This window comes from Podarcis vaucheri, assembly GCF_965113315.1.
Source record: "Podarcis vaucheri genome assembly, chromosome: 14".
NCBI lineage: Eukaryota > Metazoa > Chordata > Lepidosauria > Squamata > Lacertidae > Podarcis > Podarcis vaucheri.
Genome location: NC_138752.1, coordinates 10,429,384 through 10,457,176, shown reverse-complemented (window position 1 = coordinate 10,457,176; position 27,793 = coordinate 10,429,384). Strand labels below are relative to the sequence as shown.

Genomic DNA, 27,793 nt, shown 5'->3' with positions numbered 1-27,793 from the left:
GTCAAGTTTCTGGCAATTTTGAAATGCTCTGTAGGTCAGATCCTTCATATCCGGAGCATGTAGCCTTTTGCTCCTCTGTGTAGGAAGCCAAGCTGAACAATTTAGGAAGAGTAAGGATGTGACTCCATTAAAGGAACTTGGAAGTTTTTCTTTCTGGTATGGGCCTGTTGAGCATATTGTTTTTCTTCTCTAAGCCTTGATGATTCCATAGACAAAATGCAGCAGTTTATTGTTATTACCCTCTATGTAGAGATCTAAACTAATGCTGATCTGTTGCTGTGCTTCTTAATATGCCTCGTTTCTGCAGTTTACTAGTTTTGGGGCTGAAAGAGGATTGTTTGTAGGAAGAAAAATCATTTGCTGTTAGGATAGTATTAGCTTGTAATTTTTTAGTTTATTTGGTGTTTGTCCAGTTGATACCACCATGTGTGCAAGATTCATATGGTGTGCAAGGATGCCGAGATGTGTGCTAAAATTATACTAGTGTATCTCTGTGTTTGTGAAAAATATGCAGCTGAAAACCAGAGGTAATCTTAAACATAGTTACTTGAAACTAGGTCTTGTTAAATCAATCTTTCAAGTTTTGCTTAAAGTTTGGCTGTCTTATTGTAGTGCAGATGGAATGCCTGCATATGCTTCTGCACTACATTATTTATAAAATAAAGGTAAAGGTACCCCTGCCCGTACGGGCCAGTCGTGTCCGACTCTAGGGTTGTGCGCCCATCTCACTTATTTATAAAATACAACTTGTTTATTTAAGGGGGGAGAGCAGCATGTTTGTTTAATTCTTTGTTAGGACCTGAGTGAATCTTATGTGTGGTATATGAAGTATATTACCAGAAGATGTTTCGATCTCCACTACCGTGGGTGACCTGTCACTCTGCACCTACAGGAAACTCCCAATTTATGCAGGGTTTCGTTCCAAGGCACCACACATTGTGTATATTTGAAACACCATTGAAAAAGCCTGCAAACGCCCCAACCTGTTCCACCTCTTTTTGTAATGTGTTTGGGTCACTTCCGGGTTTGATGCAATGTGCGCGTGAGCAGCTACAAACATTGGGCACTCCTAAAATGGTCACTGTCTGTATTGTATGTTGCTTCTTCCTGTTAGAAAGCTGTAGAATAGATTTTTAAAAAATTGTTACTAAAACTGAAGGCTGCATGATTCAGAAATAGAGCAAATTTCACAGACACAAGCAAAAATAAAATTTTAGCAATTTTTATTCTGGTAGACTGACATTTAAGTACACATCTAGGAGTAAGCATCATTGATATTACAGTGGTACCTTGGTTTACAACCATAATCCGTTCTGGAGGTCTGGTTGTAAACCAAAACAGGTTGTAACCTAATGCGCGTTTTCAGCAATGGGGCCTCCCCCCCAAAAAAAAATTTGGTTGTAATCTTAAAAAAAGGGGCACACACTTCTGGGTTTGACGTGGTTGTAATAGAAAACAGTTGTAATCCAAAGTGGTTGCAAACCAAGGTACCACTGTACTGGAATGTGACTAAATTCTTTTAGCAGTGTGTGGTACTAGTGTTGATTTATCAAACATCTGAAGAAGTGTGCATGCACACGAAAGCTCATACCAAGAACTAACTTAGTTGGTCTTTAAGGTGCTACTGGAAAGAATTTTTTTATTTTGACTATGGCAGACCAACACGGCTACCTATCTACTACTTTATCAAACATGTTAGGCTCATAAATTACTGGAGCCCTGGCTAATTTATGGGATTGATGTCGCTTAGACTTCCCTGCTCTACCTATGCAATAAGGGTGTTCTTCCCATGTGATTTGCAAACTTCCAAACTTCTGCTTGCAGTATACACCTGGAAGCTGAAAATGACAGATTTTTACACTTAAATTAGCAGTCAGTTTCCTGAAAGAGAGAGGTAGCAGAGTTATATCTTTAGGCACTAGGGAGTTGTCTTTAATAGGATCCAGCACATTTCAGAAAGGTGATTTTGTCGTTCAATATCTGTTTGGAGGCACTAGGGATTTAGAATACAGGATCATTCAATAACTCACTTAAGTTCAATTTGTCATTTTTAAACTACAAGTTAGAATAGTGGTGCCAGTTCTAAACTAATGCCTGGTAGCTATTTTTGAGGGGATAGTGAAAGTGAATCCAGTGGTGACAGGTGTTGGGGTGTGTGTGCAGGGTATGTGCTACGTAGAGGTTTCTTTGTACTGAATCTTGAATCTTTCTTTGTAACACTTTGTTTGCAATTTATTCATTGTGCAATTTATAGGATTGTCTGCTACATTGTTGTTAACGTGGAGTTACTATTGAAAATGGTTTGGAACAGGCATAGGCAAACTCGGCCCTCCAGAGGTTTTGGGATTCCCATCATCCCTGACCGCTAGTTCTGTTAGCTAGGGATGATGGAAGTTGTAGTCCCAAAACATCTGGATGGCTGAGTGCCTGTGCGTGGTTTGGAACATCTGGTGCAAAATGCTGCATCCTGCCCTACCTAACTGATACTGGGAAGAGGAAATTGGTCCTACCAGTGTTGCAGCATTACATTGGTTCCGTATTAACTTCTGGGACTAGTTCAAAGTGACTGTGTTTGTTTTTATAAAGTTGTTTATGGCACAGACCTTGCAAATGTAAACTCAACTGTACCTTGAACAGCTACCAACCCACATGCAGATCGAGAAAATGTTAGGGAACTGCAGTGGGAGCCTCCTTTCAAGGTGGTCATCTGCTCATAATAATAAATTATTGTTATTATTATGTAAAGGGAAGCTTTTAAATGTTTTATTATGTTTGGATATACTTTGGAAGCCTCCCAGAGTGGCTGGAGCAACCCAGTCAGATGGATGGGGGTCAAATAAATTATTAAAATAAAAAAAATCCTTCCAGTAGCACCTTAAAGACCAACTAAGTTAGTTCTTGGTATGAGCTTTCGTGGTCTTTAAGGTGGTACTGGAAGGAATTTTTTTTATTTTGACTATGGCAGACCAACACGGCTACCTATCTGTAAATAAATTATTATTATTCATTGGAATGGATAACCCAGGGAAATGCTCTGAACACAATCTAGAGGCTGTGTAACATTTCTGTTAGGCATGCTTTTAGATATGTTAGTAGCCTTGGTTTGGATTACCGTACAGATGAGTATGTATTGGGTTTCCATATACCGTATGTGGGGTCTAAGACCAGTTAAAATAGTTGAAGCTTTTGCTTCATGTTAAAAACAGAAAGCTTTATTTGGTGCTGTCTTCTGAACACTTTTATGATAAATAGGTGGGCAAGGCCTTGGTTACCATTTTACCTAGTTATTATATGCAGCCTATTGTAGGAGCTTTATAAACACAAAATGACTGAGCAATGATGCCTGCCATGGTAGAACGTCTGTGTGGCATTTGCTATTACGCTGTTTTTCATTACTGGGAAACTTATGCAACCTGGAGAGAGCATAAATATTAAGATAATTTATTCTAACCTATGATTTATGGGTGCAGTAGAACTTATTGCTGCAAAAAAAAATCCAGCCCCTTTGCGCTATCAAGGTTCAGATATCCTGTAGCCACCTACTTGTTCAGTTTCTCAGCACTGATGCGTGGGTACAACTGTGAACTGCATCCATGGTAACCACTTTTAGCTGTTGACTGAACTACAAATAAGTGGCTAAACTATGCAGATTTATTCAAAATGTTTATAGACATTGATATACAGTGGTACCTCGGGTTACAGATGCTTCAGGTTACAGACGCTTCAGGTTACCGACTCCTCTAACCCAGAAATAGTACCTCAGGTTAAGAACTTTGCTTCAGGATGAGAACAGAGATTGGGTGGCAGCGGCGCGGCAGCAGTGGGAGGCCCCTGAGTGGTACCTCAGATTAAGAACAGTTTCAGGTTAAGAACGGACCTCCAGAACGAATTAAGTTCTTAACCCGAAGTACCACTGTATATGATGGGTTGGAAAATTTAGGTCATGGCATTTGCTTGCCTATCCAGAGAAGTGGAACTCATCTTGGTTTGTTCATTTTTAGAGCAAGACTCCAAACCCCAGTCAAATTCTAAGCCAGGGGTCTGCAACCTGCGGCTCCGGAGCCGCATGTGGCTCTTTTACACCTTTGCCGCGGCTCCGGGGCGGATACTAGCGAGGGGAGGAGGCGCATTGTGCGCCCCGACACTCCCCACTGTGGCGGGTGCTGTACTGGCTGTGACGTCGCATGGGGGCCCATGCAAGGGGCATGTACGCTGGTCACTGCATTGAAAGGGGGCATGTACACTGGTCACTGTTTTGAAGGGGAGTGAACACACACACACAAAAAGGGAACTTGTTAATTTAACGTTTATTTCTATGAGGAGGAGTAATTCTGAGGGGTCAAACAAAGAAATAATAAAAAAGTGACAAAAAAGTTATTTTTATAATGACGAGTTTTGCGGCTCCCAGTTTGTTTGTTTTTTCGGAAACGGGTCCAAGTGGCTCTTTTTGTCTTAAAGGTTGCAGACCCCTGTTCTAAGCTCTGCTTCTGCTTTGTTCTTCTGGTTTAGAGTGTTAGGGATGATGGTGAGTTTGCACAAGTGGAGCATTGCCCTCCCAATAATTCCAGAACTCTTAAAGCCAGAAGAACCCAGTCTCTGTTATTCTCCCTGCAACACACACTCATTAATCCATCTCTCAAGGGGGATTTCACTTTAGATTATGATGATTGCCTCCATCAGAGCTCCACTCTTTGCCCCCACCCGGCCTTCACCAAATTACTCTCTCAATCTCTCTGGACTCCATTTTCAGTCTTCCTCTGAAGGCCAGGCAGCTACAAGCCTCAGCATGCATGCATCCATTGAACAATCGCTGTATGATGTGTTGCTAGGTCTCACCCATTTGCTGCGGTGGGAACAATTCCCCCCATATCAGTTCTTTCCTTCATACACAGAAAAACCTGAGGGAGGGAATTGGGATGGAGCACCCCTCTATTTACCCTCCCTCCCAACATTCAGCAGGCCTTCAGGACAGAGCAATATACCGTAGAGAAAGGGTGGTCCCAAAATGCCTCCAACCAATCCAGTTTGCAGCATTTCCCAATCTGTATCTTTTATTCATTCAGAAAGCAGAGGAGCTACATTAAGAGTGTGAGTGTGGCAGGCTATAGCTTGCCTTTATAATATTTTTATGCTTTGTAAGTGAGAGAGAGGGGTAGGCTTGGTGGAATTGAAGATGAAGTGCCGCCAAACATCAGAAAGATCATGTCAGTGAGTGTGTTTATCAAATTAATTTTTGAAAACTGAGCAGAGGACAACATGGTAGGGGAAGGTGGGTTACCATCACCAACTTGTCCCCCAAATAATATATTTTGTTGCCCCCTTGTTCTGTTGTCAGAAATAGCAGCTGGTGAGGGCATTTGGAAGAAAGAGGGGAGATTATGCAAGCTTCTGTTCCTCCCACCTCCATTGCCTACTTTCCTTCTTTAAGAATTTGGGCTTGACTCTCCTTTCATTATAGAAGTTGTAAAGTTTCTTCTTTCCCTCAGGATTAGTAAAATAAGACTTTGGTCCTGGAGAGTAAGTCCTCGAGAGTCCAGAGAGGATTACTTCTGAGGAGACAGAGGCCTGTTATAAATGTTGGAAGACTGCTAATATTAGTATTATCCCAAAATTTATCAGGTGCGTTGTTACGGAAAAATCTGGGTGCGTATTTACCCTGCCACCCAGCCAATCGGACCAAGTCCGTGGATTCTAGCGGAAGAAAAGGAAGCTCAGCCGGACGCAGGAGCAAAATGCGAAGATCCAAGTTTATTGCGCAACAGGTTCAAGGCGAGATTGAACCCCGAGAATGGGGCGACATAAACTTTTAAAAGTTCCCTCCAAGTCCCATAACACAGTGCGCGGAACGTCATGAATACATTATGGGAAGGTTGGGTTTCATGGATTACATCATGAATATATTACACACGTCATGAATATCTCAGAGAAAGGTGGGGTTACACTAATTTACATTTGAGGGAAGGGAGGGGGGAATATGCAGAGCGAGGGTCATACACAAATACACATTTCATGAGTACCGGTGGCGGTGGGACAATGGGTTACTGATATGCGCTGTCTGCCACCTGGTATTGCCCGGGGGACGGGCTGGGCAGAGCGATCTGACAGGATTAAGGAGTTCCTGTGTACGTGACTTGCCGTCTCGAGGATTATGGAGTCGGCCAACATCATGGAGTCCTGGGGAAACTGAGTCGAATGACACCAAGAGCAAGAAAATTGGAGCTGTGGTTGATTTTATATGAATTTTGAAAGGTTCTGATGACTTTCAGTCCGTCCCGTAGCCTAGATCAAAAGCGGAAGCAGAATGTATCCATTCTTGTAGAAATGGATACATTGTAACAAGGGTTTGACAGTTTTACGAGGTCGGGAGTTTCGGTTCTATTGTTCTCGCCGTGGGGGGCCGTCAGCAGCTCGTCAGGAGGTTAAATGAGGCGTGCAAGAGCTCCCTGAGCTAGCTCCTGCAGGACGAATGCATGGCTGTGATTGGCCAAAGCGCGGCCATAGGAATAAGCGGAGAAGGGAAACACTCGGTCTACTCATTCTAAGTATGGAGCGCAGATAGGCATAGGAAAGGATAGGGAATATATATATATTCGAGCTTATTTCGCTCAGGAAAAGGTCTGGGAAACGTGTGGTGCTTGTGCAACGGTGAAGGGGGTTCGAGGGTGGGTGTGCGGTGGTACCCTTGAGGTCATCGCCTCGGACAAGAAAGAAGAAGGGGGGAAATAGGTACCCCCCCCTCGGTCCGTATCAGTCCCCCATTCGGAGATAGATTTGCATTAAAGTTCTGTAAGAACTTGCAAATCCTTTCTCCGCACCATTTGAGCGCTAAATTTCGGTGATCTCGTATTCACCTTCTCCTAAATGCCTCATCTGTACATAGTCTGGGAAAGTGGGAGCATGTCGGGAGCGGGCATAGGCTCGAAGAGGAAAGGAACTAGGAGAAGCAGAATGTCGGAGGAGAGAGCAGCAAGGGGTAATACAATGCATAGTGCAACACAAGATAGAGACACAAAGGAAGACAGTTAAAATGATAAACAACACGACTTTCAATAGTTGTCTGAGCCATCCCAGCTTGGGCAACCATCCCCATAAGTCCACATCGGATAGCCCCTCATGCTGGATGTCGTGGAGCTTCCCTGCTAGTTCATGGATATTATTCAAATGTCCAGTTATATTTAAGGTCTGGTCAGTCACGTATGTGCAGCACTCTGTGCCTATTAATGCGCAGGTGCCTCCCTGACTGGACAAGAGGAAGTCTGTCGCGATTCTCGTCTGTAGGCTCAATTGTCTTACCTCGGATAGTTCCGACATGAGGGAGTCTGTGATCTGGGTCGCCTCCTGCATGAACTTAAGGAGGATGTCGGTGAGTCGGAGAATATCCACGTGGTTTGAACCGGCACCGTAGGCGGGGAAGAGTGCTCGGCCTACGGTCTCTCCATTCGCAGCAACGTCTGACAGGTCTGACAGCTCCTTTTGCTCCCTTTTGTTCCGTTGTCTTCCAGGCGGTAGGTGTGGTAATATTCTAATTCCGGGAACGATGTAGCCGATGAAGCAGGATCCGGACATGTGTGGGCTCACCCATGTATAAGCGCGGTGCCCACATACCCAGAATAGGCCGCTGAGGTAAGATTCCATTCGGCCTGAAGCAAAGGTTTGTAGTAGCATGATGTCTGCGGGTTGTGGCTTCCAGTCCAAGGGGTGTCCAACCGCAGCGGCCCAGGCAACAGTAAGGTTAGGAAAAGTTCGGGAGTCTCTTGTGTTAGAGACAGTGACCAGTCCAGTTGGTAGGATTTCCAGAGTGTTGGTGCATGTACTGGATCCGATGAAGGTTCCTTCCCCTGAGAAGCTGCGGCAAAGGGGTCCCTTCGTAGGGCCGGTGAGGTAGAGGTATTGATGTGTTAAGTTGAGTGCGGTCAGGTTCCAGGAGGTAACATTTCTGGAACGGAACTGTTCTAAGGTCACTGGTACAGGGACCAGTGGGAGGCTCTGTTGGAGATGGCTGGGTGCGTGAGCGCAAATCCAGCAGTTCGGGTAGGGTGACTCCTTCGCCACCTGGCTGAGAAGCTTAATATAGGAGTTTTGCTCCCAGGATGACAGGAGGTCTTCTCCCGGGAGTGCCGGGTCGGCGCCGAATTGTCGGGGTGCTGTGCCAACCGGATGGAGGGGGTCGGTGGTGTTCAGTAGTCGCCTATCCCTGGCGATACCGCCGCATCGCAGGGGTCCGACGTGGTCCCATGAGGGGGAGCGCGAGGGGTGTAAAGAATGGTGCCACCCTTCGAGATATTCAGCCCCTCTCCACTCATGAGTGACCCCTAAGTCCCATAGACAGCAGAACCGCCGTAGGCAGAGTCCTTGGAGTTGGGGTTTCCGGGTTTCCGGGGTGGAGCGGAGGCACTGGAAGCCGAAAATCAAGTTTCCAGAGGGGTGGCTTGATTCCGTATAAGCGTGAGTAGCCCCTCCTGTCTCGACTTCGGTCCAGTTTGGGGTTTGCGAGACCTCTCCACTCTCGTAAAGAAGGTAAGTCCCATTTCTGCAGGTCAGCCGGTAAGAGGAGTGGTCAAGAGTGAGAGCCGCAGAGCCGATACGATGTAAATCCTTGTTTCGAATGAAAAGTTCCCAATATTCGTTTTCGGCGAGTTGGGGAACTAGGGAATGGCGTAGCAAGGTCCGGGACTCGGGAAGGCAGAAATCAAAGTCCCCCATTCGATCAGGGTTAGACCTTCCCGTCTCGACCTCATGATAGTCCAAGAAGTGGTAGTTTGTTCGTAGTCCTGTGCAATGGTCTGATGAGGTAGACGTGACCCAGGATAAGGTGGCGAGGAGAAGGGCGGTGGTGACCAGGCGCATGGCTCGGATGCGTGAACGAACGAAGGCGCCTGACAGGGTGAGGCTGCAAAGCGAAGGTATCAAATAGCGCTGTTGAACGGAGCTGTCAGATGAACTGTCAAAGGCGAAGCTGTCAACGAAGGAAGTAGTGAATGGAGCTGTCAAACGAAGCAAGCTGTCAATGGAGCTGTCAAACGAAGCAAGCTGTCAATGGAGCTGTCAAACGAAGCAAGCTGTGAATGGAGCTGTCAAACGAAGCAAGCTGTCAATGGAGCTGTCAAGCGTGGTTGTCGGCGCGTCTGAAACGTAGCTTGATGGTGTTGGTATCTGGGATGATTTCGGACGTCCAGTTGGGTGTCGCGGTGTCTGGTCCGGTCTGTTGAGCCCGACCTTGGCCCCGATCAACTGGTCCGGTCTGTTGAGCCCGATCTTGGCCCCGATCAGCTGGTCCGGTCTGTTGAGCCCGACCTTGGCCCCGATCCGCTGGTCCGGTCTGTTGGTCGTCGTCGTCAATATATGAGGTCGGTAAAGCCGGTGGAGTCGAAAAGGTGAAGTCCTCGCCGTTGCTTTCTTCCGTCTCCTGTGGAGGGGGTGAGGACTTGCACCTAGTGTGATGTAACCAGGAATTCTTCTCACCTACTTTCACGGCGGTTGGCGATGTCAAGAGTACTTGGTAGGGACCTTCCCACGCGGGTTGGAGTGGTTCTTTCTGGTAGACCTTGACGAGGATCCAGTCGCCCGGGTGGAAGGAGTGAGCGTGGACGTCGATGGGAAGATTCTGTCCCTCGATGGCCGCGTAGTGGTGGAGACGCTGTAGCTGTGTCTGGAGCTGAATAACATAATTAGTAAGTTCTGCCTCCCCGAGCTCCAGTTCCGATAGTGGGAATAGAGTGTTGTAGACGGGAGGAGGTCTCCCGAATAAGAGTTCGAATGGGGAGAGTTTCAAACGTCCGGTTGGGGCGCTGCGGATGTTATGAAGAACCAGTGGGAGTGCATTGACCCATTTTAGGCCAGTGAGCTCGCAAAGTTTGCCCAGCTGTATCTTTATTTCCTGGTTCATACGTTCCACTTGGCCAGAAGATTGTGGGTGGTATGGGGTGTGGAGGTCCCATTTGATTTGGAGTGATTTGGCCACTAATTGCACCACTTCTGCAGTAAAGTGGGTCCCCCTATCGCTGTCTAGGCGACGGGGTATGCCATAGCGGGGAATAATGTCCTGTAGGAGGGCCCTGGCAACTACGGATGCGGTGGCCTTTCTGCAAGGGAATCCCTCCACCCACGAGGAAAATTGGTCAACTATAATCAAAGCATGTTTAAAGCCTTGGCATTGGGGCAGATCAATGAAATCAAGCTGCAAGTTCTCAAAGGGGACAAAGGCCCATGGTCTGGCTCCTGGCGGCCTCCTTGGTTCACGTTTAGGATTGAACCGCTGGCAGGTAATGCAATTCTTTGATGCTGCTGCTGCGGCAGCAGCTATCCCGGGTGCGTACCAAAATCTAATTACATGTTCCATTAATCTCCCTTTTCCCCAATGTGTCCGCTGGTGAAGAAACCTCACTACTTTTGGAGTCCAGGCCTTTGGAAGGACGGTTCTTCCATCGGGGAGGACCCAGATACCTTGTTGTTCGGTGGCACCTATCGATTCCCACGTAGCCTTCTCATCCCCTGGGGCAGATTTGTAAATTTCTGTGAGGTCTAGGTCTGCTGGCAGTTGGAGGGCTTGGAACTCGGATTCGTTGTTAGGGGTGCGTAAGGCTGCCATCTGTGCGGCTTTGTCGGCTCGTCTGTTTCCTTTAGAAACTGAGTCCCTGCCTTTGGTATGGGCCTTGCAGTGGACAACGGCTATGGCGGCAGGTAGGTGGATCGCTGTGAGAAGTCGCTCAACCAGGGCGGCGTGCGAGATTTGAGACCCGGCAGCGGTTAGAAAGCCTCTTTGGAGCCAAATTTGGCCAGTTGTGTGCACCAAGCCGAAACAGTATTTACTATCCGTATAAATGGTTATCCGCTTCCCTTCACCAATCTCGCAGGCATGCAGCAGCGCAATTAGCTCGGCGGCTTGGGCACTGTACTGAGAGTTAATTGGATTTGACTCTAGTATTTCGAAGTCGGAGACTACCGCGTACCCAGTCTTCCTAACCCCGTCGATTACTTTAGAGCTACCATCAGTATATAATATTAGGTCCGGGTTCTCCAGGGGAAGATGATCTAAGTCTTCCCGGGGCTTTTCGGCTTGCCGGACTATAGTGGTGCAGTCATGATGCGGGGTGCCATCATCGGGAAGGGGTAGTAGGGTAGCGGGGTTTAGCGAGTTGACACGTTTAATGGTGACATTGGTTGGAGTTAGTAGGAGGGCTTCGTAGCGGTTGAGGCGGGAGTTTGAGAAATGGTGACATCCTTTTAGGGTTAGGAGGGTTGAGACTGAATGGGGAACGTGGAGGGTGATTTCGTGGCCCAGAACCGTCTCTTGGGCTTTCTCGAGGAGGACCGCGGCGGCCGCAATGGCTCTGAGGCAACTGACAGCCCCTTTGGCAGTATTGTCAAGTTGTAGACTATAATATGCTACTGGCCTCTCTTGGTCGCGGAATGGTTGGGTTAGGACCCCAGAGGCTACCCCCATTTGCTCGTGGATGAACAGGTTGAAAGGGATTCGGTAGTCGGGTAATCCTAGGGCAGGAGCAGATCTGAGTTCCCGTTTTAGTCGTTCAAAAGAGCTGTAAGCTTCATCTTCCCAGACTAAGGTATCTGGGTGGTCCTGGCGCGTCATGACAGTTAAGGGCTTCGTTATTTCACTGTAACCGGCGATCCATGCCCGGCAGAAGCCGGCCATGCCAAGGAAGCCGCGGAGTTGTCGCTTAGTTCTTGGGAGGGGGATTTTAGTGACTGCCTCAATTCTGTCAGTGGCTAGACTTCTGGTCCCTACTCCCAAGATGTGTCCGAGATACTTGACCTCTTGCTTACAATATTGGAGTTTCTTAGGAGACACTTTATGTCCCTTCTTTGCTAATTCTGATAGGAGGTATTTAGTATCTATCTTACATGCCTCCTCGCTGGTAGAACATAATAAAATATCGTCTACGTAGAGAAGCAAGGTGGAGCTGGCCGGTAAGTGGATGTCCTCTAAGTCCTGGTGTAAAACGGCCGAAAAAATGGCGGGCGACTCTACGTAGCCTTGGGGCAGTCTGGTCCACGTTAGTTGGCTGGGCCCCCAGGTAAATGCAAAAAGGAATTGGCTGGCCGGATCTAGGGGTATGCTGAAGAAGGCAGAGCACAAGTCCGCAGCGGAGTACCAAGTCGTCCCTGCTGGAATGGCGTTTAGGAGGGAGTTCGGGTTGCCAACTACCGGGTGTCGGGGTATCACAAATTGGTTCACTAATCTCAAGTCTTGCACAAAACGGTACCGTATAGGTGTCCCCTCCTTAGCGGGCTTCTTGACCGGGAGAACTGGGGTATTACAGGGCGAAGCGCATGGGACTAGAATCCCCTTTTCGAGGAAGTCCTCAATCATGGGTGTTAGGCCTTCTATGGCTTCTTTGGGCAGAGGGTATTGCTTGGTGCATGGGAAGGGTAAGTCGCTTCGGTAAGTGATCTTAACCGGAGTGGCGGAGAGTAAGAGTCCCACTGAGGTTGATTCAGTGCCCCATAGGGAGGGGGGCAATTCGTTTTCCAGTTCTAAAGGGAGTTCGGGAAACTGTCGGTCCGCTTTGGATTCCTGAACGATACCCTGGAAAATGGGAATGGAGTTCCCTGGCATATGTAGGTAAATGCCATCCGGGGAGCATTTTATGGTGGCATTAAGTTTGCAGAGGAGGTCTCTGCCGAGGAGGTTGACTGGGCTGCTTGTTAATAGGAAAGTGTGTTCCGCTAGTAATGGTCCGAGGGTGACCTTGGCCGGTCGCGAGAGCGGGCAAGTGCGGGGTATCCCATCCAGTCCCATTACTTTCTTGGTTACTGTCCCTGGTTCCAGGTGACTGTCGGTTAGGGTGGAATAGGTGGCCCCTGTGTCCAGTAGACATTGGTAAGGGTGGCCGTCTATCTCGATAGTACAGACCGGGTCTTCGGGTGACAATGTAAGGACAGGGCAGATGGTTTGGGTCTGACCGGGATCCCCTTCTAATTGTCAATAAGTGTTCTGATCATCGGGAGGTGGTTGGTTTGGAGGGTGCAAGGGAGGAGCAGTAGCATTCGCCCAAGGGTGGGCAGGCTGGTCTATGGCTGGCAGTTGGGTGGCCGGCATTTGGGTCCGGGGTCCCGGTTGTGGTCGGGATTGAGGGATCGGGTTCGAGACCGCCGGTGGGGTATAAGCCGCTGGGTTGTGGTTGCTGTAGCCTGGGGTTACGTTGGCTTGCGGGGAGAAAGGGGGGTGGGTGATCCGTACAGGGAAAGGCTTAGGCTCCTGTCCCCCGTAGGGTGTCGCATTTAGGTAGGGGCAGAATCTTTTTATGTGTCCCTCTTCCTGGCAGTAATAGCATCCTCCAGTCCCCGGTCCCCATTGCCTATAGGGATTTGGGGTTCCTCCTCCACGGATTCCCTTTCCTCGAGGGAATCCCCTGCCTCGATTAGGACCATAGGCAGGTTCCATGCTTAAGGCTAGTATTTGTTCGACCTCGGGCTTCGTTTCCTTCTTCTTTCTTTCATCCCGAGAGTTGTAGACAGATTTTGCGATGGACAAGATTTCACTTACGCTCTTTCCATCGTATCCAATTTGGAGATTCAGAGCTTTCCTGATATCTGGGCAAGCCTGATCCTTGAAGAACCCTTTAATGATTACTTCATGCTGTGGGTTGTTGGGGTCTATTCCTCCCCATGTTTTAATGGCAGAGACCAATCTAGTGTAATAATCGGACGGGTGTTCATTTGGTCCCTGCATGACCGACTGGACTTTGGTCCAATTAACGGTGCGTTGTCCGGCGGCCTTTACACCGTCCAAAATGGCCTTTTTAAATAGGTTTAAGCACCAAATACCGTTAGTGGTATTATAGTCCCATTCTGGTTCTACTCTGAGACATTGTGCTGTGAGCGCTTGCAATCCCTGAGGCCGTCCCCTTTGGTAGTCAGGTAGTTCTATGGCTTCCCCAGCTTTAGTTAGAATGTCCGCTTTCTCCGCCTCGTTGAAGAGGGCATTCAGAAGGACGTGGACATCGGGCCAGGTGGGATTGTGTGTGGAGAAGATAGCGCTGACCTGGCGGTGGCATTTGTCCGGGTCATCCCTCAATGAGGGCATCTGGTTTGACCAAGTTACCAGGTCTGAGGTATAGAAGGGTTGATGCGTGTAAACCATCCGCGGGGGCCCATCAGGGTCGAGAGGAGGAATGGGCAGGGCCCTTAAGGGCATCTGGACCGCAGTAGAACTCACGGTGGAGCTTACTTGGTCAGAAGTCCCCGGAGTCTCTTTATCACGGCCCCGGGTCCCTTTTTCGGAGCCTTGAGGTTCCGTGGGAGCGGGTTTATTCCCGACTTGGGTAGAGTCCTCAATGGTGTTGTGGTGAGTAGAGGAGGGGATTTTAGTTTTAGCTTGTCCGGGGTTTTTAACTTGTTTGGCCCCCCCCTTGTCCTTTTTCGCTTGTAGTCGTGTGACCCTCCTATTTTCGGTGTCTTGTGCCTCATCCTCCTCCCCCGTTTCCTCCCCACTACTGGAGTCGCTGTCGCTGGATGTCGGGGCTTGCGGCGGTGGTCCTTGATAGTAAAAGGGGACCAGGGTCTGTCGTACATCGTCATCTTCGTAAGGGGGGGGCATTGGCAGTCGCCCGGGATTTAATATAGGCAATTGGTAAGAGGTTGTTCCCTTTGGGGCTTGGAGCATTCTCCTTACGGCCTCAAAGGTGGCCAGGTATTCTAACTGGCGGGGTTTTTCTTCTATCAGGGCTTTCCTTAGGTGGTTCAAGCGTTCTTCATTAAACGAACCCCCCGGTGGCCACCGCAGTTCGGGTCTGGCGGAGGCAGTCCTGGCGGGCCAGGTTCCGGAGCAGAGGTCCTCTAGTTTTTCCTTAGATAACAATTTGTGGCCAGGAATCGACTTCCAACACGCGATGACAAATTGAAGAGGGGAGTCGGGATCCTTCTGGGAACGGGATGGCTTCCGGGAAGCCTTCCTCCCAGAATGAGTCCGCTCGTGTTTGGAAGCCTGGGTACCCATAGTATATTTCACGCGTGTCTAGATAGGAAAGAGGAGAGAGGAGGGGGTCGATAAGGATTTGTGGGTCTAGGGTTATTCGACAAAGGACTAGTAAAAGGAAAGGTCTTTAGTCGCTTGGCAACTTCCTAGGGAGGTTTTTAAGAGCTCTAGCTATCCGGTATTCCTTACTTCCTTTTTCCTTAACCATTCACCTGGGGTCCCTTTTCCGCTCTGCCGATCCCGCCCAATTCCTCATGGGCTATTCCCTCCTGGCAACCTCCTACCTATCGTCACAACTCAGGAAAAGGGGCCCTACTGAACGCCCGCACCGTGCGGTGCCAGATCGGGTGGTCCCTGGACAGAGGTTTGGGTCGAAAATCCCCCTTGCTTTCGGAAGCGGGCTTACAGTACACGTGGTATTGTAGCCCGACCGGTGCGGCTGGGATTGGGATAGAAAGCAAGACCACTTCCTGCCCCCTAGAAAGGACGCTCGGGAAGATCGGAAAGAGAGCTCCAACCCCTTGCTTTCAACTGGGATGCCCGTTTGCGGAGAGTCGGCTATCTTTCAAGTCGGGTCTCTCCGTCTTACCCTTCGGGCTCCCAATTGGTGCGGCTGGCTGGAGGGTTTAGATAAAGAGATAGAGCTCAGAACCCCCCTTTCGGGTCGAGCAGCGGTCCACGGTCTCTCTCACTGACTGGACCAAGAGAAAGGCAAGAAGGTACGATAGAGAGGAGGGCAGAGAATTCAGTTGCCAGGAGACTTCCACCCCTTCCCACCAGTGCACTGGATTTTCCTATACTCACGCGTCTTCCCGTCGATCCGATCCCGGGATCGATGAATGAGCCGGCTGGATCCCTTTTGCTCCCCGGCTGAACTCCTGGGGCTTCCGATTACCGCCCGGGAGATGGCCGGAGGTCCAAAAGGGTCTTCTCGGGCAAATTGGCCCGCAGCCGGCTGAAGAATTCGGGGCCTCCGGTCAGCAACCCGGGAGAACCGCCAGCCCCACGTTGGGCGCCAAGCTGTTACGGAAAAATCTGGGTGCGTATTTACCCTGCCACCCAGCCAATCGGACCAAGTCCGTGGATTCTAGCGGAAGAAAAGGAAGCTCAGCCGGACGCAGGAGCAAAATGCGAAGATCCAAGTTTATTGCGCAACAGGTTCAAGGCGAGATTGAACCCCGAGAATGGGGCGACATAAACTTTTAAAAGTTCCCTCCAAGTCCCATAACACAGTGCGCGGAACGTCATGAATACATTATGGGAAGGTTGGGTTTCATGGATTACATCATGAATATATTACACACGTCATGAATATCTCAGAGAAAGGTGGGGTTACACTAATTTACATTTGAGGGAAGGGAGGGGGGAATATGCAGAGCGAGGGTCATACACAAATACACATTTCATGAGTACCGGTGGCGGTGGGACAATGGGTTACTGATATGCGCTGTCTGCCACCTGGTATTGCCCGGGGGACGGGCTGGGCAGAGCGATCTGACAGGATTAAGGAGTTCCTGTGTACGTGACTTGCCGTCTCGAGGATTATGGAGTCGGCCAACATCATGGAGTCCTGGGGAAACTGAGTCGAATGACACCAAGAGCAAGAAAATTGGAGCTGTGGTTGATTTTATATGAATTTTGAAAGGTTCTGATGACTTTCAGTCCGTCCCGTAGCCTAGATCAAAAGCGGAAGCAGAATGTATCCATTCTTGTAGAAATGGATACATTGTAACAAGGGTTTGACAGTTTTACGAGGTCGGGAGTTTCGGTTCTATTGTTCTCGCCGTGGGGGGCCGTCAGCAGCTCGTCAGGAGGTTAAATGAGGCGTGCAAGAGCTCCCTGAGCTAGCTCCTGCAGGACGAATGCATGGCTGTGATTGGCCAAAGCGCGGCCATAGGAATAAGCGGAGAAGGGAAACACTCGGTCTACTCATTCTAAGTATGGAGCGCAGATAGGCATAGGAAAGGATAGGGAATATATATATATTCGAGCTTATTTCGCTCAGGAAAAGGTCTGGGAAACGTGTGGTGCTTGTGCAACGGTGAAGGGGGTTCGAGGGTGGGTGTGCGGTGGTACCCTTGAGGTCATCGCCTCGGACAAGAAAGAAGAAGGGGGGAAATAGGTACCCCCCCCCTCGGTCCGTATCATGCGTAAACAGTGAAATCAGAGGGAAATGAAATGTGGAAAATCTGGATTTAGTTTTTCCATTTAATCTCACTGTTTACACTCTACCTACCTACCTAACATGTGTATATGTCTGTATACAAATATACCATGCCACACACATTTACTTACAACCTGGGATAAAAACTTCATGCATCTGGATTGAACAGTGGTCCATGAAAGCTCCTGCCATGATACATTTGTTATTTGTTTTCTGAAAAAGAAAGACTTGATGATAATTATTGTTTTCTATTTTGTGTGTACCAGTGCCACTTAGCAGCCTAACTTTAGCACTATACTTTAGTGCTGCTTACTGAAATCAGAGTTCATTCAGTATGGATACAGAGAGGAAAAGGTGGAAGTATTTCATCGTACTCCATACCACAGGACTCTCAGCTCCCAATTATTTTACCTCCCCAATATAGATAAATTTACAATGCAATCCTATACATGCCTACTCAAGCAAATCCCATTGAATTCATTGAAGCTTATTTACAGATAAGTGGATTGAGGATGGCAGTCTTAGTTGATTTTAAAATGTATGTGTGAAATTTTCCATAGGGTTGCTGCCTAAATTCTAAAGAAAGAATGTTGCCATCTGTTGTTGAGTCAAGCTTGCACATGCTAGGGTTTTGCCCCAGTAGGAATCATGGAACTTTGCTGAAAATTACCACAGCAACAAAAACAACTATAATAATAGTAACATATGTGTTAGAGTTCTAATCTGAGCAGTGCAAGCTGGTAGACAATTGAGCTGGATGTTGATCATGTACACCAGAGGTTTTCAACCTTTCTGAGTCCTCTGCTCCCTTGACCAACCATTCTTTCTGCAGCTCCCCTGTTGCCTGCGGGCAGCCCCTCACCTCTTTTTGAACACCCTCCCTTGTGAAGTGTTCCTTCGGCCTCCTCTTCTCTCCTCTCTCCTTGGGAGTTCACTGGACAACAGCCACCACTGCCCCTGGTCTCTGAGCTTACATGCCACAAGAAATGTGGCATCCCAAGTACCCAAAACCTTTTAGGTAACAAGATTCTGAAGACTCAGCTGTACAGGCAGTCCTGCAAAAACACGTTATCTTGCGAATGGAGTATTCATAAACATGCTATTAGAGAGGTACTGCTGAAAAATAATGAATTAGGTTGTGATCCCAATCCCATTTGCCTGAGAGCAGGCTCTTTTGAATTCAGTAGGATCTATTTCTGTGTTGAAATGTTTAGGATTCTGCGGTTAGGCCTGTTCTTCCAAGAATTTTGATATAACAAACATATTTAACTGTGACTTCAGTACTTGATGAACCTGCAACTTAATATATTTGGTTAAGAGTATCTATGTACATACCCGTATTTATAAATATTAATTGTTCAAATGACTTATGATTGTCCACTACTGCTGATGTTTCTAGTGGTCCGTTAATAATTGCCATGAAAAATGTGATATTAAGAATGAGTCATTGATGTGAATTGTATATTAGTTCACTTGTTTTGATAAAAAGATTACCGTAATTGTTAAAATGTGTGACTGAATTGTAAAATATATTAACATTGACAATATACACAATATCCCCCCCCCTCCCGGTGGTGACTAGACATTCTGTTGTTGCACCCATAGTCTAGGTTTAAGGAGCCATTTAGTGAATAGCTTACATATCTGAGTTTCTAACACAGTATTGAGTACCTCTGGTGAAGACTTGCTTGTCATTGCTGAAACTTTTGGAATATTGCTCTGGTCCCAGCTTTTTATGCTGCTATAGATAAAGCATGGCTCCAAATACCTCTCCAGCCCCAGTAGACATACTTCTCATTCATTCTTGACACCAAGTGATTAAACTGTTTTATTCTGGGCTAAACATTAATAGTTTTGTGTTCTGTCTTTTCATGCCTGAATATGAGCAGAAAGATATCTGTTTCTACAGACCAGAAAGAGGAGCTGTTGGTTGGTTGGTCATATACACAAAGTAGACATATGAAATATTAGGGTTACTCTTCCTTCACAGAGCTCTTTTAAGTGCTAAAGAACTTGCAGAAAGAGAATAATTCCAGTGTGTATTGATTTATAAACCTTATTGGACAGAGTCAGTGCTGTGCATAATAGAATTGTATCCAATTTTAGTCATGCTCACTACTAAAATTATTGGATGTGACTAATATAGATATCTTAATTTCAGTGTGTCTACTCAGGGTAGAACTTACAACCCATAGTTTTTAAAGTGCTCAGTAAATTCTAAGAGTAATACACATGACTTCAAAATAATACACGTGACTTTTCGATTATAGAATCATAGAATCATAGAGTTGGAAGAGACCACAAGGGCCATCGAGTCCAACCCCCTGCCAAGCAGGAAACACCATCAGATCACTCCTGACATATGGTTGTCAAGCCTCTGCTTAAAGACCTCCAAAGTAGGAGACTCCACCACACTCCTTGGCAGCAAATTCCACTGTCGAACAGCTCTTACTGTCAGGAAGTTCTTCCTAATGTTTAGGTGGAATCTTCTTTCTTGTAGTTTGGATCCATTGCTCCGTGTCCGCTTCTCTGGAGCAGCAGAAAACAACCTTTCTCCTTCCTCTATGTGACATCCTTTTATATATTTGAACATGGCTATCATATCACCCCTTAACCTCCTCTTCTCCAGGCTAAACATGCCCAGCTCCCTTAGCCGTTCCTCATAAGGCATTGTTTCCAGGCCTTTGACCATTACTTACTATTTTTAAATGGCAAAATATTCTTCAACATGAGGACTCCTTGCCTTCCTAACGGTTGTGATTATACTTGCTGAATAACACTTGAACAGCATTATGTTATCACAGCCACCTAAGTTCTATGAGTCTCTCACATTCTAGGGTGATGCAGCTTCTCAACATCAACTGGCCAATTGGGTTTTACAGAAGACATGTAACTTGGAACATAAAGATTTTTCTTGGGTTAAACGACAAAATGCTATTGTACCTATCCTTTCTGAGCCAGGTATGTCAAAACAATTAGGTTAATGGGGAGTCTTAGAGGATAGTAGTTAGAAAAATGGCCTATTATAGCAAAATACGGAAAATTAGATATTGCCTTAAATTTTCACAAAATCAGATCATACAGTTTTTCAAACATATCTGCATTACAGTACTACATCTGACATTACCTTTTTCCTAGACAGAAATGAAGCAAATTCTTTTGGAATTCTGTTTCTTTTGTATTTTCTACTTGGGCTTTTTATCTTTTGCTTTTGCAGCCGGGTATACATAATTTACATAGGAAGCCGCCTTATACCAGGTCAGACAGTTGATCCATCTTGTAAGTATTGTCTACTCTGACTGGCCGTGGCCTCTCAGTTCCATCCAAATGAGATCACAAAGCCACCTTACACTTCGTATGGTGCAATATCCACATATGGACTGGACAGTAAAATGCCAACTGATTGGTGAGCTTGAATGGCCATTAACCAATATTTTAAGCTAGTTTGTCTTGCATGTTTTGAACTTGTGGAGGCATCTTAAGTTATCTGAGCTGCTGTCACCACCACTGCCTTGCCGAGCAACAACAAATATCTTAGTGGGTGAGCATGAGGAGATTCTCATGTGCAGTGATAGATATCTAGTGGCTGTGTACAAAAATCTGTTAATTGGAATGAAAGTATATGGAAGTATGTTCTAGCAAAAGTGCTGTTCCTTCAACAGATGTGGAATTTTCCTGTGGGGAAAACAGTAGGCTTTCTCATCTTAACAGAAATACCTGTCTGCAGTGTACAGAGTCAGAGGCTGGCTTTGGTAATATGGTGCCCTAAGCAAGGGTTAAACCACAGAGCCTAGGACTTGCCGATCAGAAGGTCGGCGGTCCAAATCCCCGTGATGGGGTGAGCTCCCATTGCTTGGTCCCTGCTCCTGCCAACCTAGCAGTTTGAAAGCACGTCAAAGTGCAAGTAGATAAATAGGTACCGCTCCGGCGGGAAGGTAAACGGCGTTTCGGTGCGCTGCTCTGGTTCGCCAGAAGCGGCTTTGTCATGCTGGCCACATGACCCGGAAGGTGTACACCGGCTCCCTCGGCCAAGAAAGCAAGATGAGCACCGCAACCCCAGAGTCTGTCATGACTGGACCTAATGGTCAGGGGTCCCTTTACCTTTAAGCAAGGACAAAATGTGATGCCCCCCCCTTAGGTTTGAGTAGGTACTTGTGTAAATATAGGTGGTTGTTGTTATTGTTGTTGTTGTTGTTGTTATGCACCCCTTCGGCTTGGCACCTTTTTGGGGGGAACTGTCTAAACTTCCCTAAATCCGATGCTGAGAAAGGTAATTGCCTAATTCTGTTAGAGTGTTACAAAGGTATTACATTATTTTTGATTGAATAAAGTACTGTTGAAACAATACTTTAAAAATCTCTATTAAAAAGCATTTCACAAATTATTTCTTCTAAAAGAGAAAATGGTTCATATGGGTTCTCCCCCAGTTCTTTCCCCCCTGTCCCGCTGTTGGAAGGCTACCATATTTTTCGCCCTATAGGACGCACATTTTCCCCTCCAAAAATGAAGGGGAAATGTGTGTGCGTCCTATGGGCCGAATGCAGGCTTTCGCTGAAGCCTGGAGAGCGAGAGGGGTCGGTGCACACCGACCCCTCTCGCTCTCCAGGCTTCAGGAAGCTCTGCGCAACCCTCGGGAGACCGGCTCCCGATGGCTGCGCAGAGCTGCCTGAAGTCCCAGGCTCAGCGCAGCTCTGCGCGGCAATTGGGAGCGGGGCGCGAAGTCCCGCCCTGCTCCCGATGGCTGCGCAGAGCTGCCTGCGGTCCCGGGCTCAGCGCAGCTCTGTGCGGCAATCGAGAGGGGGAGCGAAGTCCCGCCCTGCTCCCGATGGCTGCGCAGAGCTGCCTGCGGTCCCGGGCTCAGCGCAGCTCTGCGCTGCCATCGGAAGCGGGGCGTGAAGTCCCGCCCGGCTCCCGATGGCTGCGCAGAGCTGCCTGCAGTCCCGGGCTCAGCGCAGCTCTGCGCGGCAATCGAGAGGGGGAGCGAAGTCCCGCCCTGCTCCCGATGGCTGCATAGAGCTGCCTCCAGTCCCGGGCTCAGCGCACTTCTCCCCATTGCCAGCCCCACAAGCTCGGGGAGCAGCGGGGAGGCGGAGCGCGCCTTCCCGCTGTTCCCCCCAACCTGGTTCTTCCAGACCCGCACCTGGGGGGGAGGAAATAATTTTTTTTTCTTTATTTCCCCCCCAAAAAACTAGGTGCGTCCTATGGGCCGGTGCGTCCTATGGGGCGCAAAATACGGTAAATGCTTTGCATGAATCAGTTCTTTGGTTCAGTATCAGTTTTTAGCTTTTGGGTAGTAGAGCTGGGGAAAACTGTTGTTGGTCAGAGCAGGCAAGGCTAGGCAAGATGGACCAATGTTTGGACTTCGTATATGACAGCTTCTTTTGTTCATATAACATAGTTTATCCTTTAGTGAAAATGTCGGGTACCAGACTTAAAACTCCCCATCTCTACCTGTTTTTAAACAAGTTAAAGTGTGACTGAACTAAGTAAAGGTTTCAGGAGCTCTGAAAATATATTCTAGGGTTGTCAAACAGCAGAATATGGGAAGTAAACAGTTAGGATAATAGAATACAATATTAGTAACTATTTCTATTTCATTTTTAAAAAATGCATTTGGATATGGCTATTGTTTGAGATTATGTTTTAGAGCAGAACTGTTCCCATACGGTAATGTTAGTTTAGTGCATGGACACTAGGTTATCTTGTCTTTATTATGCAGCCTCAGTTTATTTGTATCTTAAAAGTTTCTGACAATCTTCAGGACTGTATTGCAGAAGAGGCACTGTGATGAGCAGAAAAGTGCATATAATTAGGAATACAAGTTAATGCAATCAGAGTAATTTGAGTCAAACTGAATGTACAGCTTTAATACACGAGGATTAGGAAATTTCATAATAGGGAAGCAATCCAGACTCATGATAATAGGCTGTTATCAGGCCCCTAGGAAGATAAGACCTTGTCATTTCTAATGTTTTGTTTTATAAATTGACTTATATGAAATAAGCTGCACAACTTCAATGAAGTCTGATTCCTATGGTGTATTCAAATTAAGTCAACAAGGCTCTGTCTTTCTTTGAATGTGTATATTAATTCAAAGTGCAAGTATAATTGGTCAAACGATAAAAGTATCCCAGCCTGTTAATGAACTATTTTAATTATTATTTTTTACTTTTCTGTTATAAATCTCCCTCAAAGGAAGTATTTTATATCAAGCAGACAACAATTCTTAAATGTTAGGCAATAGTGATACAGAGAACTTGATATGTGGCTGCAAAATTTAAAAGCACATGGATATGAACTGTTTCTTAGTGAGAATACATTTACCCAGAATGTTTACAACTATCTCTAGAGTTGGCAGTAATAGACATTATGTTTTGGGTCTGTGATGTCTCCAGAATCTGAGGGCTTAGCTTTTATGTTCTTGGCTGGGGATTGGGCAAGTAACCATCAGTAATGACAGACTTTAAATTTGTTTCATGATTAGTGGGGCTAGGTGTGAAGGGTACACTGTTAGGCAAAGAAGTATTGCCTCTCTTATGCCAGTTTGATGAATAAGGCATTTAAAAGTGTTGGAGTGTGTGTGTGTGTGTGTGTGTGTGTGTGTGTGTGTGCCTGTGTCTATAAGTAAAATTGACTTTCCTTCTAACATTTAAAAACTGAAGCTGACAATGGTTAATAGAATCAGCATTAGGTTGAAGGATTTTATCATGTCTGCTTTTGAAACCAACTTTATGTTAAACATTTCATACCCCATCTTCAGTTTGAAAACTTCTAGGGCTTCTTACAATATAGAATTTAAAGTCTTTTAAATCTGTCTTAATGCAGAAGCGACTGCTGCTATGTTTTTTGTAGCATTTTAAATTGTATTTATACTTACTTTGTTTTAAATACTATTTAAAATGCTACAAAACATAGCAGCAACCACTTCTGCATTAAGACAGATTTAACAAACTTTAAGAGAACTCTGGGGTTTGACTGAGATTGCCTTGTAGAATTCTACATAGCACATATAATGTTTAAAATTTGTAATCTTCATTTTGTAAAATATAATGTTGAAATTGTATTCATAATGCAGAAATGCAAAAGCCCTGCATATAACAAGCCTAAAAATTGAACTCTGGCTACCCTTACTTTACCCAAAGCATTAGCTGACAAACTGTGTGATTTGTATGATGTACGAATGCATTTGTGTTCTTGGGCGTTATTTCTGTCAAGCGTTATTTGTCCCTTTGTTCTGTACATCTAGACTCATAAGCGTTCATAAGCGTAGCCAGATCCACTTCTTTGTTACCTGATATAAAGCTAAGATATTCTTCTAATATCTTAGATTGAAAAGTGTGAGACCTTTGGAACGGAGGAAAACTGCCGTTTCCATAGCTGGGAATGGCTATTGGTAGTGTCCATCTCTATTCAAGTTTATATTTTCCACAGTGAGAAACAACAAATGGTTACACTGACTCTGGCAACCTGATGAAAATGCTGATTCCAAAAAAGCTATCATTGAATTCTATTTTAGTGAACAGCTTGCTCTTTTATAAATAAATGATCTTACAATTGCCCTTTTTTCTGTTGTAGGTTATATAAGATTCTCCCCTGCCTTGTGGAGGACTCTGGAGTTGCCCATCGAATGTTCGGTGGAAGAACACAAATAACCTGGATATGGTGCCAAAAGATCTCCAAATGATTTTATAGTTTGACCCAATGATTCTTCTGGATATATATTTCTCTCTTCAAGAATAAGTGCAAAGTCCAGATCCTGCTCACTGGAAGATATTTTTATTTTAAGATCATGGACCATCTTACTAGGGAGAAAGATGAAAGGCGAAACGGAAAAGGAAATCCAGCAAGAAGTTCACACAGTTCCCGAGCATCAAGTTCCACTTCAGCCTCTGGTGTTCTTATGGTTGGGCCCAATTTCAGAGTTGGCAAGAAGATAGGCAGTGGAAATTTTGGAGAGCTCAGGCTAGGTAAGAGCATATAACTTTCACAGGTTATAAACAGGGCTACACTATTTAGTTAAAATCTTTTGATCAGCTAGAAGGGTGTCCCTAATTTGCAATTAATGTAGTACGGTGGTACTTAATTCGTTCTGGAGGTCTGTTCTTAACCTGAAACTGTTCTTAACCTGAGGTACCACTTTAGCGAATGGGGCCTCCTGCTGCCGCCACGCTGCCGCCGCATCATTTCTGTTTTCATCCTGAAGCAAAGTTCTTAACCCGAGGTACTATTTCTGGGTTAGCAGAGTCTGTAACCTGAAGTGCCTGTAACCCGAGGTACCACTATACATGTCAAAACTTCAGATAGCAGATGCCACCTTAGGAAAAGCATTTCTCTGTGTAAGGGGGATGCCCTTTCTAAGGCAGTTTTTGCTGCAGTATATACATACCTCATCCAAAACGTATGTTTTTCATATTGTTTCATATGAAAGTTATAATTAACACTTCTTTACTTGGGTGACATCTTTCTCCCCCCCTTTTTTCTGCTCAGGAAGTTTTAATATGCTATTTTTTACTATACATAACTTGGTTTAGCTGAATAATTTCCATATATACAGAAAATGATGAAGCTTATATAAATTAATAAACAGTGCTTAATGCAGTTCTTTCTTGAGCGGCTGTTTTTCAGAATTCCACAGTATAATTTCCTGTTCCATAATGCTGCTAAATGAAATTTTCCCATACAAACAAGCAATTATCTTGCTCTTATATTTTTAGAGCAGATAAAAGAATTAAAGCCCAGTATAATACCCACCAGTTTGTACTGGTTTAACTGGTTGCTGCAGAATGCTGTTTCTTAAAATGAGATGGTGATATCCATTATTTCCTATGGGAACATTTCTAACCTTTGCTACCTCCCTCCACTCTGCCTGAAACTGCAGCAGCCAATCAGCTAAAGGCAAACAAAGGAAAAACTGATTTGTCTGATCTCTCTCCCTCCCCCTCCCCCACATGGTTTCTGCCTAAAATTTCTTCCTCCAACCAGCAAAACACAAGCTAGTAAGAAGGTAGGCAAACTCCAGTTGTTTGGATATCTGAGCCTGCCTTATGTAGTGAAGTTTGCGTATAATTCTTTGTGTTCAGATAACTGAGATTTCAGATAACAAGCGTTTTGATAGTGGGATCTGTGCGTACAATATCATTCCTAAACTTTCTTGCTTCTGGGTAAAACCACTAGCTAAGGACAAAGTCAGCCTTCCCCTGTCCACACCAACAGCACATGCCACTCACCATATAAGACATCTTAGGTAGCTATAATGCATTCAGATACTATTTCATCCTTAATTCTCTGAAATTCTCAATGTTAATGAGGCAGTTTAGCTATTCAGGTTTATCCAGCCACGATTCCATACATTCTCTATTTTCTCACTCATAAAAGAAATGCTAAGGTCTCTGCTATGACACATGCGCATGCGCATATGCAAATCTAATCAATAACTTGTTTGATTTGCACATGTAATCAGTGGTTTGCTTGTTCAGTCAACTTAAATCTCATATTCTGAATTAATAGTTCAAGACACATGCCTATATTTTCCTCCTCTGTCCAGGACCTTTAATTTTTCTCCTGCCTCAAACACCAAAGGGCAGGTAGGCAGCTGCTACCGTATTTTTCATTCCATAGGGTGCACCAGACCGTAGGGTGCACCTAGTTTTTAGGGGGGGGAATAAAGAAAAGAAATTGCCCCCCCCCAGCCCCAAAGAGCAAAGAAGCCAAGACAGAGAGCGGGATCCGTCCCACTGGCTGTCTTGGCTTCCTCTTTAGCTGCGCGCAACCTCTCCAGCCAGGATGGATCCCGCTCACTCTTTTGGCTTCGTTTTTAGCTGCAGGGCTGGGGCGGGGGAAGCCTGAGCTTCCCCAGCCCCCAGAACAGGTCCGGGAGCGGCGGCAAGGTTGCGCGCAGCCTTGCCGCCGCTCCCGGAGCTTGCGGGGCTGGGGGCGCGCTCCGAAGGCTTGCAGATAGCTGCCTGAAGCCTGGAGAGCGAGAGGGGTCGGTGCGCACTGACCCCTCTCACTCTCCAGGCTTCAGTGAAAGCAACGTGAAGCCTCCGGAGCACGGAGGGAGCACTCCCTCGGCGCTTCAGAGGATTCCCGTTGCTATCGCTGAAGCCAAGGAGCCTGCATTCGCTCCATAGGACGCACACACATTTCCCCTTCATTTTTGGAGGGGAAAAAGTGTGTCCTGTAGAGCGAAAAATACGGTAAGTTTGACTGTTGCTTCCTGGTAACATGAATGCTCTTTCTTCACCTTTCTCCCCTCACCCCAAAGAGGTTGGACTTTGTGTTTACTCTGTAGTTGATACACTACTTGGGAAAGACTTTACAGCAAGTTTTAGTTGGGGAGTAAAATAAACCTCACTAGGGTTTCATTTATCGTGATTTTATTTGAGCCTCAAAAGAATGAGGAATTTTATTTAAACTCAAATTTCAGTTATGCTTCTGAAGAAAAGTATAAGCATGAGGTAGTTCACATAAAAGTTGGATATAAATTATATTTCAATTGTCTATTATGCATACACTTTAAACTTTAGCAATAGTATATAAATGAAGTAGACAATCTAGCTGACAATTTCAGGACCTTTGTGCTTATGTGAAACTTGGGTTTGTTTAAGTTTGTTTAGGCTCAGTTTTCTTTAAAAAAATTTTTTTAAACAATTTCGTTTGGTTCCCTCTCCCCCTACATAGGGACATTCTTG

The 27,793-nt window shown here is 46.0% G+C and overlaps 1 protein-coding gene and 1 long non-coding RNA gene across 12 annotated transcripts in view; one reads left to right on the top strand and one right to left on the bottom strand.

The window, feature by feature from the left end:
• CSNK1G1 (casein kinase 1 gamma 1) overlaps positions 1-27,793 on the top strand; it is a 69,197-nt gene that overhangs the window by 1,185 nt on the left and 40,219 nt on the right. For 6 of the 9 annotated variants that reach the window (XM_082198655.1, XM_082198648.1, XM_082198656.1 and 3 more), the window contains exons 1-2: positions 19,940-20,063; positions 24,678-25,069. In XM_082198655.1, coding sequence (XP_082054781.1) covers positions 24,892-25,069 — 178 coding nt within the window. In that variant the 5' untranslated portion in view covers positions 19,940-20,063; positions 24,678-24,891. Of the gene's footprint in view, positions 1-19,939; positions 20,064-20,486; positions 20,509-24,677; positions 25,070-27,793 lie in introns of those variants that run through there. The other 3 variants (XM_082198650.1, XM_082198649.1, XM_082198651.1) reach the window with 2 other exon arrangements.
• LOC309518556 lies at positions 1,689-18,207 on the bottom strand. 3 transcript variants are annotated; one of them, XR_014213489.1, is made up of 4 exons: positions 17,598-18,207; positions 17,234-17,315; positions 5,402-5,565; positions 1,689-1,838 (listed from the first exon to the last, which is right to left on the bottom strand). It is a non-coding gene; the product is annotated as an uncharacterized lncRNA (long non-coding RNA). The 3 variants fall into 3 exon arrangements; XR_014213488.1 differs by lacking the exon at positions 5,402-5,565 and having other exon boundaries at positions 17,224-17,315; XR_014213490.1 differs by lacking the exon at positions 5,402-5,565.